This window comes from Mandrillus leucophaeus, unplaced genomic scaffold (genome assembly GCF_000951045.1).
Source record: "Mandrillus leucophaeus isolate KB7577 unplaced genomic scaffold, Mleu.le_1.0 Scaffold97, whole genome shotgun sequence".
Lineage (NCBI taxonomy): Eukaryota > Metazoa > Chordata > Mammalia > Primates > Cercopithecidae > Mandrillus > Mandrillus leucophaeus.
This window is the reverse complement of record NW_012110585.1, coordinates 2,103,945-2,124,301: the sequence shown is the minus strand read 5'-3', so window position 1 is coordinate 2,124,301 and position 20,357 is coordinate 2,103,945. Positions and strand designations below refer to the sequence as shown.

General features: G+C 39.5%; 1 protein-coding gene across 2 annotated transcripts in view; it reads right to left on the bottom strand.

Moving 5' to 3' along the window:
• The window catches only part of TNKS (tankyrase, TRF1-interacting ankyrin-related ADP-ribose polymerase), a 236,701-nt gene that overhangs the window by 13,485 nt on the left and 202,859 nt on the right, over positions 1–20,357 (bottom strand). For both annotated transcript variants that reach the window (XM_011970733.1, XM_011970734.1), the window contains exons 20-26: positions 19,657–19,739; positions 11,055–11,175; positions 9,483–9,580; positions 7,999–8,073; positions 6,999–7,104; positions 6,371–6,557; positions 2,831–2,987 (exon numbers count right to left, since the gene is read on the bottom strand). In XM_011970733.1, the coding sequence (XP_011826123.1) occupies positions 2,831–2,987; positions 6,371–6,557; positions 6,999–7,104; positions 7,999–8,073; positions 9,483–9,580; positions 11,055–11,175; positions 19,657–19,739 (827 nt within the window). The remainder of the gene's footprint in view (positions 1–2,830; positions 2,988–6,370; positions 6,558–6,998; positions 7,105–7,998; positions 8,074–9,482; positions 9,581–11,054; positions 11,176–19,656; positions 19,740–20,357) is intronic.

Below are 20,357 nucleotides of genomic sequence, written 5' to 3'. Positions count from 1 at the left end.
TTCCTTCCTCTCTCCCTTTCTCCCTTCCTTCCTCTCTCTCCCCTCTCTCCCTTCCTTCCACTCTCCCCTTCTTTCCCTCCCTTTATGTCTCTCTTTCCCTCCCTTCCTTCATCTCTCCCTCCCTTCCTCTCTCTCCCTCCTTCCCTTTCTTAGTCTCTCTCTCCCTTTCCCTCCCTCTCTCAATTCCTTCCCCCTCCTCTTTCTCTCTCCCTTCCTCTCTCTCCCTCCCTTCCTTCTGCTCACACTTGCTCTCTCCCTCCCTCCCTTATCTCTTTCCCCATCTCTCCTTCCCTCTGTCTCCCTTCATCCCTTCCCTGTTCCCTCCCTTCTCTCTCTTCCTCCCTACCTTCTTCTCTCTCCTTCCTCCATTCCTTCTTTCTCCCTCCATTCCTCCCTTTCTGTCCCTCCCTCCCCTTCTCTTTCCCTCCATCTTCCTCTCTCTCCCTCTTCCTTCTGCTCTCTCTCCCTCCCTACCTTCTTCTCTCTCTCCCTCCCTACCTTCCTCTCTCAATCTCTTCCTCCCTCCCTTCCTCCCTCCTTCCCTCTCTCCCTGTCTTCCTCTCTCCCATCCTTCCTTCCCCTCTCCCTCCCTCCTTTCTTGTCTCTCTCCCTGCCTCCCTTCCTTCCTTTCCCTCCCTTTATTCATCTCTTTCCCTATCTTCGTTCCTCCCTCCCTCCCTCCCTTCCTCACACTCTCCCTCTCCCTCCCTTCCTTTCTGTCTCTCGCTCGCTCCATCCCTTCCTTCCTCTTTCTCCCTTCCTCTACCTCCCTCTCTCTACCTCCCTTTCTTTCTCATTCCCTCCCTCCCTTCTTGTCTCTCCCTCTCTGCCTTTCATGTCTTTTGCTCTCCCCCTCCCTTCCTATCTCCTTCCTCCCCACCCTTTCTCTCCCTCCTCCCTCCTTTCCTTCCTCTCTCCCTCCCTCCCTTTGTTTCTCACTTCTTACTCTCTCTCCTTCTCTTCCCTCCCCTCCCTCTATCCCTCTTTCTATCCCACCCTCCCTCCCTCTTCCTTCTTCCCTCCCTCTCCTTCCCTTCTACCTCTCCCTCCTTCCCTTCTGTCTCTACCTTCCTCTCTGTCACCCTCCCTCTCTTCCTCCCTTTCTCTCTCTCCCCGCCTTACATTCTCCCTCACTTCCTCTCCCTCCCTTTCTTCCTCTCTCCATTCCTTCTGCTCTCCCTCGCTCTCTCCCTCCCTTTCTACCTCTATCTCCCTGCCTCCTTTCCCCTTCCTTCCTCCATTCCTCCTTCTCTGTCCCTTCTTCCCTCCCTTTTCTCTTCCTCCCTTCCTTCTGCTCTCCCTTGCTCTCTTTCTCCCTTTTTCTCTCTCCCTTCTTCTCTCTCCCTTCTTCCCTCCTTCCCTTCTGTTCTCTAGTTCTTTCTCCTTCCCTTCCTCTCTCCCCTCTTCATTCCCCCTTCTCCTTCTCCCTTCCTTCCTTCCCCCTCTACTTTCTTTCCTCTCTCCCTTCTTTCCTTCCTCCCTCCCTCCTTTCCTCTCTCTTGCTCCTTCCGTTCCTTCCTCTCTCGCTTTCTCCCTTCCTTCCTCTTTCTCACTGTTTCTCCCTTCCTTCCTCTCTCCATCCCTTCATCCCTCTCTTTCCCTCCCTCTTTCCTTCTTCTCTCCCTTTCTCCCTTCCTTCCTCTCACTTTTTCCTCCCTTCCTTCCTCTCCCTTCATCTCTCTCCCTCCCTTCCTTAGTCTCTCTCTCTCCCTTTCCCTCCCTCTCCCTCCCTCCCTCTCTCATTTCCTTTTTTCTCTCTCTCCCTCCCTCCCTCCCTTCTTCTCTCTCCCTCCTTCCCTTCTACTTTTTCTTCCTTGCTCTCTCCCTTCCTCCCTCTTCCTTCCTTTCTCTCTCTCCCCCTCCCTCACTTCTTTCCTTCCTCTCTTCCCTCCCTCCCTTCCTTCTTGTCTGTCTCTCTCTCTCCTTCCCTCCCTTCCTTGTTTTCTCTGTCTCTCTCATATACATACACATGTTTAATGTTTATATTGATACTTACCCATAAATTAACATGGGTGTATACACACACACATACACGTTAGAAATCATGAGATCATAGTAATATTTCTAATTTCAGTTCATCCTTTGAGTCTTTCTTACCTTCTCCATTCCATATTTGTATGTCCCTTCTTCTACTGTGAGAACTTTGGCTCCTCAAATCAATACATCAACACATCCATTCATGTGCTCAATCCTATAATATACCTAAGAGTTTCACTGTTTTGCCCACAGTATCACCATCAACAGCTTTACTAAAAGGAGTTCAGGATTCCTTTGTCAGTCTTCCCCCAACAGCATTCCCTACCCTGCCCATGACTGAAGGCATAGTGTAAAATACTGTTTTCATAGGTTACGTATATTTAGTTATTTCCTTCTTTATTTTTTCTTTTAGCGTAGTTACAGTATTCATTTGAAGTTCAGTTACATTCAGACAAATTGGTTTTGGTTTTGGACCAATCCTGTGGCGTGTACACTCATGCAGACCCACTGATAGCAGCTGCCCTGGCATGCTGTGCAGGAAGTGGCACAAGACATCCGCTCCCAGCCGCAGGCCTCCCAACAGCACGAGGGCCCAAGCCTTTGTTTCTCCGCTGCCCTCTTGTTCACAGGTGTGAACAAGCCTGTTATGTGGCGGACAGCTACTAATGGGTTTTATGTAAAAAGCTGATGTCAAAGAATTATTTTGATACCTTTATTTTGTATCTGAAGTAATTAATACTAGCACACCGTGTGGTGGATATTTCATGGAAAGATTTTCTCAAGTCTTACACGGTCTCTGTGCTCTGTTGACATGTTTGTGAACGTGGTTATGCTTGCTTGATGAGTAACATACCTGTTCTCCTCTGTAGATGACGTACTCAGCATATGCCAGCCCATTGACGCTCGGTCGACCAATGACTGAGTGGTGCCCTGGAGGCGCGTGGGCCATTTTCATGGTGCTAAACTGCAGAAAGGATTTCCCAAGGGTCACTCTACAGAAGAGCATTTGTCTAAGGAAGAAGAAAAAAACAATGCTTTGAAGGAAGCTTTAAATCTTACAATAATAGAACTGCTAGGTCTATTAATTTTTTAAAAATTTAACATAAGGCAAGCTAATTTAAATGTCATTTTCAGATGTATGAGTAGGAATGGAATTTGATATAATGATTTACTATAAACAGTTACCAGACTCAACAGTTACACTGAAAAGTTTAAGGTAGTTTTGCTATGGCTTAGGAATCGGCCTTAGAAAATGCCTGCCAGTAAGTTTGGCCTGGTGGAAAAAGGGAAGAAAAACAGAGAAAACCTGAGCTCTTGCATGGATAGGGAGGTGGACAGTGAAGAAAATAAGCTGATGGAAACAACACCTGAAATTAAGATTGGGTTTATTCATTACGTGGAAAAAAGTAGAAACTGGGATGAGATAAATAGTAATAATAAAAGTGGATCATGAACAAAAGTACTTAGCTTAAATGTACGGCTGAAAATCACATTAGTCTGGGCGGAACATGAATTAGAGCAGATATTAAGTATTACCGGGAAAGAAAGGCTGACTGGGAAGAAAGTCTATTATATATACTAGGGGTTAGCAAACTATAGCCCATGGGTCAAGCCAGCCTGCCACCTGTTTCTGTAAATACCGTGTTACTGGAACACAGCCATACATGCATTTACATATAGCCCATGGCTGCTTTTGCACAACAAGGGCAGAATTGAGTTACTGTGACAGGGATTGTATGACCTGCAAAATCTAAAATGATTATTATATATCCCTTAAAGAAAATGTCTGCTAATCTCTAATATAAGCAATAAATATTTTTACAAATTAGAACAATTGATAACACCGTTAAATGTAAACAGTTAAAATGCAATCAAATTGTTTTTAGTAATGGAATATAATCTTTGTGTTATAACCAGAGATTTTATTTTCAGTCAACTAAAATTTGTGCTGGATCCAGGATAACTGGGTCTTACCCGGACTGGCTTTTTGAGTTGGATGCTAGTGATGATCCTCTGGGATGCCGGCCTGGTCTACTATATTCTCCTGCAGGTCCCAGAGGAAAGGGCTTTGCTCTCTATCAGAAGGAGGCTTTTTGTGCTCCATCTCTACATTTGTGGCAGTGGTATGTTGTCATTAGATTCTGTGTGCTCCTAGTCTATTATGTCACACAAAGCTGAACCTGACAGGCTTCTGCTTCTGCCCCAGGGATCCCCTGTTGCTGCTGAGGCAGGAGGTGATGTGAGACCTGCTCAGCCAGCCGTGGGCTGCAGCTGCAGATGGGCAAGTAGAGAGCTGGCTCAAGTCTGCTCACTGGCTTGCCTGGTGCATTGTGGTGCATTCTGCAGATGCAGCAGCCTAAATGGTAGGGGTGCCAATTAGGCCTGGGGGCAAATTTTGGCAAATGCAAGACAGGAGCCAGCAGACAAATTCATCTCTTTCTCTCACTGATATACTACTGTTGTGAGATGCCGTAGTTCATACAGTCTCTCTGGAGATGCTTCATGGACTGAGCAATTGACTGCCCTCACTATGAGACTGTGGCCAGCTCATTAAGGCACCTCACTGTGGTTGCTCTGCTGTCTTCTCCACTTCAATTCTTTTAGGGCCCTCATTCCTGCTTCCCTGGGGCTGCGCTGGCCAATCAAATACTAGTCACATGCTTTTGCTTTAGGGTCTGTTTTCTAGAAATCCTGGCTAAGACTTAAACTTGTGTGTCTAATTTTAATAAGTGATTGTTAAATCTTCACTGAGGTTCACTTTTATTGCTTATTTAGGTTCATTTTTGTCTCCAGAGGAATTAAGTTTGAAGCATAAAAAAAAAAATTTTTACATGCTATATATATACTTGAAAATTTCTCTGTATTCCTTTTTCTTTTGAGAAGGAGTCTCACTCTGTCCCCCAGGCTGGAGTGCAGTGGCGCAATCTCAGCTCACGGCAACCTCTGCCTCCTGGGTTCACGCCGTTCTCCTGCCTCAGCCTCCCCAGTGGCTGGGATTACAGGCACCTGCCACCACGCTCGGCTAATTTTTTTTTTTGTATTTTTAGTAGAGCTGGGGTTTCACCGTGTTAGCCAGGGTGGTCTTGATCTCCTGACCTTGTGATTCACCTGCCTCGGCCTCCCAAAGTGCTGGGATTACAGGCATGAGCCACCATACCCAGCTGAAAATTTCTCTGTATTCTTAATCACAGAGGTCTTAATGGGAGGAAGTTTCCTTCTAGACATATGACATCCAACTCAGAATGGCTGATGGCAATAACTTTTTCAAAACACAACTGAGAGATAAGTTTTAAGGTCAATAATCACAATTTCAAAGTTATTGGGGCTCTTTTTTTTCCCTCAGAGATCCTTGTTCTAAAATTATTTAGGTCTTTTTAAGGTCTTAACCAAATTACAAAATATTAACTTGGCTTGATAAAAATAATGCATTTGGTAAGTTTACAGAGAAATGTAATAAATCCCAATCTTTGCACAGTATAATTATTTTGTGTTTTTTCATTGCCAAGGAAAGGGACAGTATTTTTTTCACCACTGACATCAGAGAGAGCATACCATTATTCTCTCCAATTTTTGAGTTTTAAAAGCCTATTAACATGGCCAATGTTCATTTGTTTGCTATTGATTCCAAAGTTGATATTTTAAGTTGCCAACACTAATTATGTATCCTGCCTTAAAACAACATCATCGTCAGCGACATCAGAAGTAAATTAAAGAATCTACCTTTTCATAGAAGCGCGTCTTTGTTCAAATGTGACTAGAGCTAGTGGTTCTTTGTTCTACACAACTCATCCTTAGCCTTAACCTACTATGATTACAAAGCAAGAAAAGTGAACCCTAGGGAGAAAGCCAGGACGCAGGTGTTTTATTATAACCCATGACTGGAGGACATGTACCTGGTTTTTACCCCGGCTTATCTGCTCTGTTGTTACCGCTGTTAGGGAAGAGGCTGATCAGCTGTTCCCACCCATTCCCAGAACCAGTGGGATTTCCTGGGATGCAAGACTGAGGATAACCTGTGACTTCTGCAGAGCCTGATAAACAATCTGGGGCTGGGCCTGGTGCCTCATGCCTGTAATCCCAGCACTTTGGGAGGTCGAGGCAGGCAGATCACAAGGTCAGGAGTTTGAGACCAGTCTGGCCAACATGGCAAAACCCCATCTCTACTAAAATTACAAAAATTAGCCAGGCGTGGTGGCAGGCGCCTGTAATCCCAGCTCTGGGGAGGCTGAGGCCGGAGAATCGCTTGAACCCGAGAGGCGGAAGTTGCAGTGAGCTGAGATTGTGCCATCGCACTCTAGCCTGGGCCACAAGAGCAAGACTCTATCCCATAACAAACAAAAAACCCAATTTGGTTCATGACCTGGGGGTGGCAAACTAATAGCAAGATGCTTACCTGTGACATATATAGCACGACCTGTCTTTGTGTGTAGGGCAGCCTGTTCCTCCTCCAATTCCATAAACATATTGGTTGCTTTTTGAGGAGTTTTCAGCAAAATAAATCCCAGCTCCAAACATTCCTCCTATGTATGCATGTCGCTCATCAAACCCTTTATGAATAATGGCATTAATGAAAGGAGAACCTAGAAATACGAAGATAGAAAGACTCATTTTTGAACACTTTTCTAGAAGCTCAATTACCTGCAAACTGTTTGCACTGGGCAGGTTAATATTAAGAAATGAATAGTGTATAAATGAAAAGTAGTTCCTAAGGAGCCCTATTATACATAATAATGTACTAGTACTAAATTACAACAAAAATAATTCACTAGGTGGCTCAATTTGCAATTTAAGTTCTAAAATAATTTTAGCTCAATTATTTTCATTGTAAATGCACTGAAAAGTCTGTACTAATGTGTGATACGTTAGAAAGCTGGTACCAAGAAGTAATTATTTGAACAAAATAATCAAAACAAGCCATTTTTAATACAACCCTATTATAGTCAATTTAACATAGGTTTTTCATTTTCCTGACTCCTGCAAAGGCCCAGGGAGACGTCCACCATCACGGCCATGCTGCTCACCATGAAACAACATGCGCTCATTGTGATGGTTGTGATTCTCCTCAGACACTTCCTTCTGTCGGTGGCAGAACCGCTCCCTCAACTTCTTGTTGACAACTTTTTGAATCTTTAAGGATGAAGAAGAAAGAAACATTATCAGTGAAATGTGCATTTATGATTTAAAATGAAAAGTATGTTTCCCTTTTAGGAAGGTCCTTTTCTATTTTGCTTAAATGTAAAAGTGATAAAGCTACCGTGTCAGTGTAATTCAGAAAATACTCTAGCTGTTACTGACATAATTTTCAGTTACAGTTTTTGTTATTTTATACCAGACCTGGCTGTTACCTCTAAATCAGGATTTAAAAAAAAAAAAAAAGGTAAAAAGGTTATATTTAGGCTCCTCCCCAGACTTAATAAAGTTTAGGAGATGGGGACGTATAAATCTGTATTTTTTTTTAAAAAGTTCCCTGGGTTATTCTGATGTGTACCAGTATAACTTTCACAGGTCTGTTAACTCAAAGGGTTAAACCAGTTATCTATAGATTTTATTCATCTTCATGATACCACTTTGTAAAAAGCTTGAGTCATCTGTTCCATATTAAAAATTAAGATACTGAGATTAAGAGATATATGTATTCTGGGGTAATTACTGGTTCAATAAGACTGAAGATCCAGGACTTCGATGCAACTTTCAAATGATAAAAAACATTATTGTTAGCTATGGCCTGTATTTGTGGATGCAGGGAGACAAATATCCATGTACGTATCACTAGTACAAGCTGATTTAGCCTCCTGTTTGTAGCTTTGGTGTTTTCAGAATGTCTCTATTTTTAGTGACGTATTGTCTTGGGGAGTTAGAGATATCGTAGTGAGAAGAGTGGTATCTGACTTCAGGGCAATAGGTGATGAATTATCTTTCACAATTTGAAAGTATGACTTAATGAACTTTTTTCATTGTCTAGATTTGATTTTTCAGCAAGCCTTGCAATCCAGTTTTCACCATGAAACTTCAAAAACTTACTCGAATGACATTGTATCTGTTGAAGATGCCGCCAGCATTACCACCATCTCTGTGTTCTCGAATTGTACTTTGCATCTATAGAACAAAATAACTAATTTTATAAAAACATCCCAGTGTGTAATTCTAGACATTTCTTCCAATTTTATTGTTTCATTGATGAGTCTAAAATTCGGTATTAATAAAAGGAGTTCACTACAAATTAATGAATAAGTTTAGTGGATAAGTATTTCTGGTGAGAAAATAATTTCAAACATAAATATTAAATTTATGCACTTTCTGTTTACTTTTAAATAAAAGTTCTGAAAGTTTTCTGTAAACAATGGGGAAACATAAAAAATCACATTAAGTCATCTACAATTACTATCTTACCTTATTGAGAAGAACTAACACTCTAAGTCAAAAACTCCTTACGTTCAATTAACAAATGCTAAAAATAAACAATTTCTAAAAAATAAATATTTGTTCTGTAGGTGAAATATTCCATATTATCTCAACAGTCTTCAGCTTGGGATCGATCTGTATATATTTACACAGACCAGGGGAATTTGACTATAAGGTACTACTAAAGGGAGTAACTTTCTTCTGACTACTCTCTAAATTAAAAATAATTGTGGAAAAGAAAAATGTTTTAAAGATCTAAATTTCTCCGAGAAATAACTCAATAGAATGAATTCTCTTCCTTACTGCTCCACTTGTGAAGAGTCACTACATTTTTGACATTATTATCAAAATGTACTAACTGCTAAGAGAAGAATGAGGTAGTAAGACACTGGACCACTAAGTATGAGCTGAAATACAGCCCTGGGGCCATGGTCCTGAGTTACCTAATGCAAGTTCCTAGCCTGGGAATGAAAATAAAATGAGTACTAATTAAAAAAAACAAACACGAATTTTACTTATAACAATGGTATTAGGCTGTTTGTTTATGCATAAACCGTCAGTGGAGTGGGAGTCTCACTGGCATCTAACCACCAAGAGGGTCACCCAAACAGCCTTCATAGGGGCTCAGAAAAACTGTGACTGGAGAAATGAAATGTTATGCAGAATAATGAGGCAGACCCAGAAGCACACGTGACGATTAGGCATATTATTTTACCGTCACATTTATAACTGCATAAAAACAAGGATGAGAACATATTTGCTCTCTATGAAGCAAGAGTTTTTCATTCTATGTCATTCTTAGGTGGCACTATAACAATATAAGAAAACAGTTCTAATAGGCTCCTTATTTTGCATGAATTTCAAGAAAATCTCCAGAATAAAAAGACAGATGGGCCCCGTGCATTAGAAAACCCAGGCTTTGATGTGAAAACCATGTGGTGCTGTCATATTTTAATTTTGGCAATATTCTACCACAGTGGCTGAGAGAGACTGATTAATAGGCACGTGACCACAAGGCAATGTAAGACGAGGTTTCTTCCAAAAAAACAGGTTTATCCACAGATTTCGAGAAAAGCAAATGAAAGACTTCTGATGTATATTACCTCTTCTTCCACGGACTGATATTCTTTATCTTCTGGAGCAAGATCCAGCAAAATCGTCCCCTGATTAACACAGTGAAAAGTCAAATAAGGATTGGTGCCTGTAGGAGAGAAAAATTAACACATAAAACAAAAGTCTGCACTGCTTAGGCTCTATTTTAGAAAAAAGGATTCATAATAAATAATTGACATTTTGGAACAAACCTAAACTATTTGCAATTTGAACCTGATAAATTTGGTTACTTTAAACAAATATACTCAAGGACAGGAGAAAAAACAATAAAATGTTTGAGGATCAATTTTATCTGTTCTTTTTTTTTTTTCTTTGAGATGGACTCTCGCTCTGTCACCCAGGCTGGAGTGCAGTGGCCCGATCTCTGCTCACTGCAAGCTCCGCCTCCCAGGTTCACGCCATTCTCCTGCCTTAGCCTCCCTAGTAGCTGGGACTACAGGAACCCACCACCACACCTGGCTAATTTTTTGTATTTTGTTTAGTAGAGACGAGGTTTCACCATGTTAGCCAGGATGGTCTCAATCTCCTGACCTCGTGATCTGCCCGCCTCGGTCTCCCAAACTGCTGGGATTACAAGCGTGAGCCACCGTGCCTGGCCCAATTTTATCTATTGTTATAGAGCTTCTTGTACACACTGCAGAGTTCAACAAATATTTGTTGAATTAAACTCTATCATGAACATACATGAAGCTATATCTGACACAAAAGAAAAACATGCACTGACATCACAATATAGTCAGATCTAAAATATAAAATTATCCTCTAAAAACTCTTCTAAGATGGCTTGAAATAGCCACTTACAATTGCTTTAAAATACATTATCTTTGTTAGTTTCATGGATGAACTAAAATACAGATAAATAAGCAAGACTCAAGCACAAAATCTTCCAGTTTGAATTTCACATCACTCTTGTAATCTGATTAGGTCTGTAGATTCTCTTTCCTTGCTTTCCTATAGTGAAAGTGCTTCTAACAAAAGAGAAATGAATAAAAACAGAAGGTAAAAAGGCTTGTAACAGCAAAGTAGAATGGAAAAAGACAAAGATGACAGTCATGTGGGGGGAGGATGGTTCAAGTTAAGAAAGGTTAGATTGTGAAAAGCCATGTTAGGAATGTTCAATTCTATCCTAAAGGCAACAGGATTCTATTAAAGGGATTTAAGCAAGGGAGTGATATGATCATAATCATTTTGAAAAGACTGTGTTCACATTGTAGAGAAGGTACTGGAAGGAAGCAAATGTAAAGGCTGGAGATAAACCAAGTGGTTGGGATAGTCCAGGAGACAGAATGGTGGCTTGGATCAAGTGACAGTCATGGGAAAGGACAGAAGTACAGAGATTCCAGAGAAACTGAGGATACAAAGTGCTGGGAGAGAGGGAAGACTGACTCAGATTTTTCCAGCTACAGGGAGCACGAGGTCAATAACTGAGATGGGGAAGGGACAGGAGGTACAATAGTTCAGTGTATGGTTCTGGGGTCAGACAGGCTGAGTTCAACTGTCAGCCCCAACACTTACCTTGTACCACTGATTTCTGAAATTTGTTTTCTTTCTGAATAGCTTACCTTGTTGTCCACCTAAAAGTCTTTCTACTCCTTTGATTAATTTGTGGCGGTGCCCATATGCATTGATGCCTATTTCTTTCAACTCTTCATGACCCATATCAGCCAACACATCTAGTGTAATCTGAAAAATGAAACAAAATTACTTGTGAAATCTTTAACAGTTCTTCAGAGGACAAAAGCTTTTCCAATTGTCTACAATGCTATGAGTACCATGCAAATTAATAAAATTATTTTGTTTCCTTTACAAACATGAGCTTACAATCTTTTTAAAGTTGTCTTGATAGTCTCATCAGCTTTTTTGCTTACTTGAAGTACTCCTTGATTTGCTTTTTGTCCATGAGAATTAAAAAGGGAGAAATAATACTATAGAAATACAAGAAGATCATCGCTATATTTCCTTTAGATGATTTTGTTCTATCATCTACTGCTTGCCTCCAGATAGAGGAGGAATCAATAGCTTGAAAATGGGAAACACCAGATCCCAATATCCAGCAGGGAGTAGAAATGAACGGTGGGGGAAAGGGAGAGGCATTCAGCGCAAGTAAACAGAGCTCAGGAAAAGGAGAGAGCAGTTTTCAGACGATAGATAAGGAAGAACTTCTCAGTGCTAAGAAATACTCAAGCCTGGGACAGACTGCCTTAAAAAGCAGTGAGATTGACATCTCAAGTATTTAGTTAGATTACAAACTGTTTTAAAGAGAGGCTACATTTTAAAATTCCAATTTGGATAAGGAAAGAGTAGATGGTTTTTAAGCTCTCTCATAAATTCTCAGACTTAATCCCTTCTGCTTAAAATACATTCTGTTTTTATACAACATAGTGGTTTTTAATTTTTGGTTAGTTTTTAACTTTCGGTTATTTATCCCTGTAAAATGGAGATGATTAGTTGGCTCAAAATCACCTAATTCCCTTATGGACTAAAGTAGCTGGGACTCTACTACCACCCAGTGGCTATGTTCTGAACACACAGGATGAACTTGGGTAGCCACATTTCTTGAAGTCTGAACATGCAACTTTCCAGCCTTGACGAAGCTGGCCTTGTGACAATCCAAATACCAGTCTACAAGCTTAGTCTTTGATTTTCCCCTTCCTTGGAAAACCAAGAAATTCTTTTACAGACACTCCTTTTCCAACTCAAACAAGATCGCTTTTTTCCACTTTTAACTTTCAAGTAACATTTAAAAAACTGACAAATTAGGCCTGGACCTCTGCTGATTTTTTTGTCAGAATAAAATATGAGTTTGATCTTTCCAGTGAAATGAGCATACATCACTCATTCTTTGGAAATAATTTTCTATATTGCTTCTAAGTGGCCATTTAAGCAATAATTGCTGCATTGCACAAAGCAGGCAATTTACTTCCAATCACCCAAAAGAAAGGTTTCAGCAGAGCTTTAAAACAAAACAAAACAAAACCAAAAAACCCAGTTTTGAAATACACATCTTTGAGATGGAATAGTTTACAGAATAATAGGAGCCTTTACGTTCTTAGCTAGACATGATTTTAATATAATTTGGAAACTATGTTATTGATGTCCCATTTTTTTCTTCTAAATATTCCAAACTAACTTCAGTTTAAAACCAAGGGTCTCATATCTATGTGGTAACTTCAATTCAGAGAATCCTCAGACTTTTCTGAATTGATACATATAGTGCATATCTGGAGGACGCAGACACCAGGCCAGCAGAACACAATATTCTCTACAATGTTCTAGAGGAATAATGGAGACTATTTAATATATTTATTCATTTTATAGCTCCAATCATAAAATGAATACAAAAAACCCAAACCGAACCAACAAAACAACCTGAAGAGACTGATAGCAAGTCACTTAGTTTAGAAGGCAAGGCTGAGAGGAGCTCTCACACCGAATGTGGCAAGTGGTCTCCTACCTCCTGGCATTTGTGTCTTCCCTGTAATCCCTTCCCTGTGTGAGACAGACTTACCAACTCACTTCTAACACATATGATACAGCAGGAAGTGATGGGAAATTACTTTCTACATTAGGTGATAGATTGTGGCTTCCATCTTGGGCGCTCACTCTTTGGACTGCTCACCCTAGAAGACCTGGCCGCCATGCTATGGCAGACACTCAATGATTCCCACCTTCTTACACCACATCCTGTGTGCTCCCCTCCCCTGGAGTGCAGGCTTGCCTAGTGACTTGCTTCTAACCAAGCAAATACAGCAATGGTGATGAGAGGTGACTAGCAGATCCTTTTTCTCTTGCTGGCTTTGATAGTGCAAGAAACCATGTTATAGAGGCCCACATGGCAGGAACTGAGGGCTTCAGTCCAACAGACTACAAGGGACTGAATCCTGCCAGTAATCATGTGAGAATGTGGAAGGGGATCCTTCTCCAGTGGAGTCTTTAGACGAGATACTGGCCCTGGTAGCCTTGTGAGAGATCATGAAGCCAAGGACACAACTAAGCTGTGCATAGAGTCCTGACTCACAAAATGTGTGCTGTTTCGAGCTGCTGAGTTTGCGGTAATTTATCAAGCAGCAACAGGTAAGTAATACTCCATAAGGTCACTCTGTGGAGAGGCCGACAGGTGAGGAATCGAGGCCAGTCAACCAACACTGTGAGCGAGCTTGAAAGCGGGTCCCCGCCCTTGCCAGGTGAGTCCCCAGGTGAGGCTGCAGACCTATCGGACAGTTTACTGCAGCTTCGGGAAAGACTTTGAGCCAGAGGCACCCAACTAAGCCATGCTTAGATTCTTGACCTACAGAAACTGTGGGATAATACATGTTTCTTATTTTAAGCCATTAAGTTTTGGGTAATTTGTTACACAGCAGTAGATAGGTGATCTAGCCATGCTATCTTGGCATTTATCCAATTAGATACAGTCACACAAAAGGAATGAATATGAAAATACATAACTAAAGAAAAAAAAAAGACAATGTTTATTAGGCTATCCTGAAGGATAGAAGAGATGAAAAGCTATTAACCTGTGGAATCTGAAAAACAAAAAGGGAATGGGACAACTTTCTATACTTGCAACTGAATATAAATATACATTATTACTGCAATTCCATCCAACCATTCATCATCCAACCACCATCCACTCACAGCTCAAAGCACTTTATTTACATTACCTCATTTAATCCTTACGATGATGGATAATGAGGTACTATTAATGTATTATGAGGTCACTGGTACTGAGAGAAGTCATGAAAACAGTACACAGAAGGGCTGAGATGTATAGCGGTATCTGTCTTTTCCCTGTTTCTATTGTTTAAAAGGATGACTAGAGGCGAAAATGATTAAACATTAAATTTCGTTGTACTGAGTTACATGGTGTCCAATTTGTCTGCATATTTATCAGGCAGTGGCCACTGAAAAACCTTAAATGAAAAGCTAAGGAATTTAGATCTATGTCAGCTCATTCACACAAAAAATGTTTAATGAGTACCTTCTTTATGCTACATATTTCTTTAAAAAGTAAACATTTCATTTAATTCTAAAACGACCAATTATAGTTGGAAAGTTACATTGTTGGTCCAAATAACTGCTAGTAAAAGAGTGGGGCCATGAAATAAGAGTGCCAACCAGAGTTCATGTTATTTACTCGAGATAACAAACACACATAAAATGGGTCAATGTCTTAGAGAATCCCTAAGAGAACTCTCGTGAAGGTGGCCTGTTTGGTCAGGGCTGCAAGGAGGGCTGAGAAGGAAGGAGCAGGAAGGAGATGAGGAAAGGTTCTCAGAAGAAGGTCATAATTCAGCTAAGCAGCAGGAGTTCATCAGGCAGGGGAAGGAAGAAAGTGTGCTTAAGACAGAGGGAATAGCATGTGCAAAGGGAAAATCAGTTAAAAGAATACAGAGTATTTGAGGGAACTTAAGTACTGTAGTTCAAAATGGTGACAGGAGAATATGTATCAAGGATTAAAAGGAGGGAACGGCAGAGCAGCAGGCACAGAGAGGATCTTAAAGGGCCTTATCTATCAAATTAAGGGGTTTAGAAGTATACCAAAGGCTGGCCAGGTGTAGTGGCTCATGCCTGTAATCCCAGCACTTTGGGAGGCTGAGGTGGGCAGATTATGAGGTCAGGAGTTCGAGACCAGCCTGACCAACATGGTGAAACCCCATCTCTACTAAAAATACAAAAATTAGCTGGGCATGGTGGTGCGCACCTGTAGTCCCAGCTACTCAGGAGGCTGAGGCAGGAGAATCGCATGAACCTGGGAGGCAGGGGTTGCAGTGAGCTGAGATCGGGCCACTGCATTCCAGCCTGGGAGACAGAGCAAGACGTCTCAAAAAAAAAAAAAAAAAAAAAAAAAAGTATACCAAAGGCCCTGGGAAGTCTTTTCAGCAGAGTAATACGATCAATGTTGTATTTTAGGAGGATGAGACTGTTGGCATTATGAAGGGCAGATTTGGAAGGGAAAGCAACTGGGAACAAGATGAAGATAAAATGGCATGGAAGGGATGAATCTGAAAGCAACTGGAGAACTCTATTTACAGGGCCTGGTAAATAGAAATGGTTAAAATAAAAGAATGAATAATTAAAGATTATTCCAAAATTCTGCAGATGGGGAACTATGAGACTATTGTATCAAAAAAAGAAACAGAAATATCTGGATGGAAAGCAGGTTAGCTGGATTTTAGACATGTTGCTTCAAGATTCAGGGATTTTATATATACTCCTATCAGCTGTTAGACATTTTTTTCTGAAAATCATATTTAAATTAACTTGCTCCTTTTTTAAAACCTTGACTTAGTTATTATACCGAGGAAATCACAAGCTTGATGGGCTAGTTATTTCTATCTAGTATACATTAAAATAAAATTATAATATTAAGAATAAAGACTATCCACGTGTCAGTTAAAGTCATCTTGCACATAAAGCAAAGGTCACTGCAAAAAGAGCTACCTCTAGCTTCTAAGAATCATTTTACTTTGGGTGGGGAGAGAAAATTAGTTTTAATGAAAAAGACCTTTCTCTTGCTTGGGCTTAAAAGGTTGTACGGTATAGTAGTAGTAATAAGTACTAACTTTATAATCAAGTTCACAATGAATTACTGGAGGCCATGCTTTTATCTTCAAGAATTTGAAATCAAAATTTATCTGGTCATTTTCCATGAAAACACACAGGTTAACCACAAAGATGTCCACAAGCAGTCTTCCAAGTGATAGCATTTATGTTCCAGGAACTGCAGTGTAAATAAAATCTGTCTTTCCCATAGAAAAAGTGTTCTACCTATGTTCATAGGTAGAAAGCTATGTTATAAAGGAAGGGCCAAGGTCACATGGGTACTATAATTAACTAGAAAGGATACAGGTATATATTATTTAACATAGAACTTGGCAAAGTATCTATGGGAAACAAGACAATTTAGTTTAGAGACTTCCGAGAGAGTAACTGTGAAGATAGGAGGTGAGGCTATGATGTGCAGACGGTTTTTTTCTGGGACCAGAAATAAAATACCCATTCCACACCCCACTGGCATCCATGAGTAGGTACACAGGCAATGAGACATATGAGCATGTCAAAGCACGTCAGAAAACAATGGCTCCCCTGGCTTAAGCCAACCAGATATGAATTAAATGAGTACAATGCACGCACCCTCACTCCTCCCCCACTATACAAGTATGTGCACCATCATCACATATTACTGATATAGAATGTTAATGGGAGAAAATGCTAATGGTTAAAGTTATGGAAAAGGTTATCACATTTATTTATAATGGAAGGCTAGATAAATAACATTTGCAATTAAAATAAAAATACATTTGATTGCTTGATGATTGAGCCAGACACAGTCAGAAACAAAGAAAGGTAGTATCACTTGTCTGGAGGAAAAGAACTGCGCTTGGTAATACACATTAAATGCAATTATCTATGTATTGATCAAGAAAAGGCTATAGAAATTATTCTGGCTAAAAGAAAATCAATGGAACTATTTACTCAGAACGAAACTGCAGTAAAAAAAGAACAATGAAACTGATGAAACCAGAACAAGCTGTCAGAAGGAGTGACTAGGAGACTAAACTATTAAACTATTCAAATCAATAAAATGTGATAAATATGCCACAGGAAGTCAGTTACTGACAATGAGAATATACAATATAAAGTAAAAAAGAAATAACACATAAAATTATAATGCAAACTGACTAAAAGAAGAAAATTAACATTCTTTAGAAAACTTTCATCAGTACATTGGAATTATTTGTTTGAGTTAAGGTCTTTGGTTTGTTTAGCAAAGATGTGTTTGAAATTTTACAATTATTGTGGAAATGATTTGGGAAGAACAGCTATAGCTGTAATATGGAAATAGCAGAGTATAATGGTTTTAAAACAGCTTACACACCTTCCGTTAGGGAATAAGGATAAAGCATTCTTACTGTTTAGGATATTCTCCTAAGAAAGCTCCAAACCAGGGGATGAATAAATGGTTGGGAAAGAAAACGATTTGATAGACAGCAGTCTATAAAGTCCTAACCATTAGACCAAAGGCACATGTGATGCATCACTGTATGAAAAGCTGACACAGCAGCACAATATTACCGAGAATTTTAACTCTCTGAACATTTGTAGGCATTAGGTTTTACCGGTAAAGGAAGTGATAGGATAAATGTCTTTTAGCCCAATTTTACACAGCTAGTAAGAGGGTAAAAGTAATTAGAATTAAGGTCTTCCTTTAGTCCAATGCTATCCCTACTCAACTGTTGTTATTAAGAGCATTAAAGATGAACTATAATGAAAAAATGTAGCTAAAAAAAAGAAAAAGCAGAAGAAAATCTTAACAGTATAACTGATATAAAATAGAAAAAAGACCTGGTTTTTAAGTTAACTCCAAATTGACTATAAGCCTAGAAGGGAACCATAGTGGGCCAAAGGTGCCAGTGAAATATTGGAAAATTATGTCATATAAAGAATACTTGAAAAAACAGATGTATTCTAAAATAGGGGAAGATGTGTAGAGGTGGGTGGTTGAAAGGTTGACACCTCTGATAAGTTGACTAGGTCTTAAAAAGATATAAAGGGACACATTGTGTTGTAGTGGGCTGAATGGTGGCCCTCAAAATGATATGTCTACGTTCTAATCCCCAGAACCTATGAATGTCACCTTCTTTGGAAGAAGAGTATCTGCAGACAAAATTATGTTAAGGGTCTAGACATGAGGAGATTATACTGGTGGCCTCAAATTCAATGCAAATGTCCTTAGAAGAGATACAGAGGACAGGAAGGCAATGTGAAGATGGAAGCAGAGACTGGAGTAGCGTGGCCACAAGCCAAAGAAGCTGCCAACCATCAGAAGCAAGAGGAGGCATGGAATAGATTCTCCCCTACAGCCTCTGTAGGGAGTATAGTCCTGTAAAACTGAACACATATGTAGACTGGAGATTAGATCTCTGTGCAAAACAGGGTGAGCATAAGCCCAAAACAAATGAATTATACCTACCGGCAGTTTTTGGCACACTCTAAGTTACAAGCATTCTATTACACCTGTTCCAAATTGTAACAAGGTATCTTCCCTGGCTAGAGGACTAACATGGGTGTTATTATACAAGGGCGATCCCTACACCTGGGAGAATAACTAAATTTTCTCTAAACACCTTTTCCATTCTAAAATTTCATGTATATCAATAGTCCATTTAAATTCAGGACTTACCAGCATTCAATATTTAAAGTTGACCATAATAATGAAAGCATACAATATTACAACTCCTTATACTGTATGAAAACAGTAAAACAAACAGAATAATCCTAAATTCATAAATGCCCTAATGATGACTCCATCCTTAGACCCTCACAGACATTTAAGATGGATCCCAAAATAGGGTGGGTCTATTGGAATGTATGGCCAACTTTTGGTTCAAGATTATTTAAGATTCCAAGTGGACAACAGAAACTTCATAAAGGGGCGATTCTTAAAAGGTGCACTTGTCTAAGTACTACTGTGCTTTCCAAATTAATGGGCAACTGCTTCAGGAGCCTAGTCACATGAATAATGAAATGAGATGAATAAAGACTGACACTTTTCGGAAACAAACAACCAAGGACAATTATGAAAACATTCTTTTGAGGTAGTTGCATGGTCTAAGCTTTGACATGTAATAAAATGCAAAGTGCTAGGCTGCTTATAAAGATAAAACAAAATAAAGACTCTCAATTGTTAGACAATTTTCGGGAGAAGTATAAAATACTGGGCTCCTCTGGCTTCTTATAGAAATGTGTTGTGGGTTTAAAAATAGCTCATAAGAAGCAAAAGAGAAAAGAGGTGGGTGGCAATTAATAATTCTTTTTTTTTTTTTTTTTGAGATAGGGTTTTATTTTGTCACCAAAGCTGAAATGCAGTGGCACAATCACAGCTCACTGCAGTTTCAAACTCCTGGGCTCATGTGATCTTCCTGCTTCAGCCTCCCAGCAGCCCAGTAAGTCACCATGCTCAGCTAACTTAAAAACATGTTTTCGGTTTTTTTTTGTAGAGATGGGGGTCTCGCTTTGTTGCCCAGGCTGGTCTCAAACTCCTGGGCTCAAGCAATCCTGCCTAAGCATTCCAAAGTGTTGGGATTAAGGTGTGAGCCACTGCATCCAGCCTAATTCTTAGTATTTAGTTTAAATGACTCAAATATATAAAAGAGTGTTTACCTGTTCTGTTTCAAAGATATCCCGAAGGTGTTCAAGGCCAAGGCTTTTTAGAAATTGGCTGATATTCATGTCAAGACCGGTAACTAAAACAGAAACATATTCAAGATTCTCAGAAAGAATTCTCTAAATATAAAGAAAATTTCAGTATCCATTTAAAGACATGACTCTGACAACCTTGGCTGTCAGATGATTTTACATGGCATAAAATAATACAGAATACACAGATTTAATTCAGACACTTTATTTCTCAAGTTGATTGAGAAATAAAAGCAGAGCGTTTTATCTTTATCAAATTAGTATTTGTATCAATTCTAATATGGTTAGAATATAGAATTATAACTTATTGTAATTTATAAAAATATAGAGAATACTAATTTTAAAATATTATAGTATAATATTTATACTATAGAATGCTACTTATATAGAGAAATCTAAAGCTTTTAATGAATTAAAAAATCTAAATGTATCAGCTATCATTTTAGTTTTCATTCCTGAAATGACCTCTCAGTTGTGTTCTGACATAATTTCAGTATAAGTGGTTCAATAAGATGCTGGTTGTAAACAGATGCTCTAGAATATACAGAAATAAGAACAATGGCAATGCCAAGAAATGTGGCAGTCTTCTATGAAGAAATATTTCTTGTAAGATGTTGTGTGTATGAAAATTTACAGACAGGACGTCTCTAATGGAGGCGTTCAAT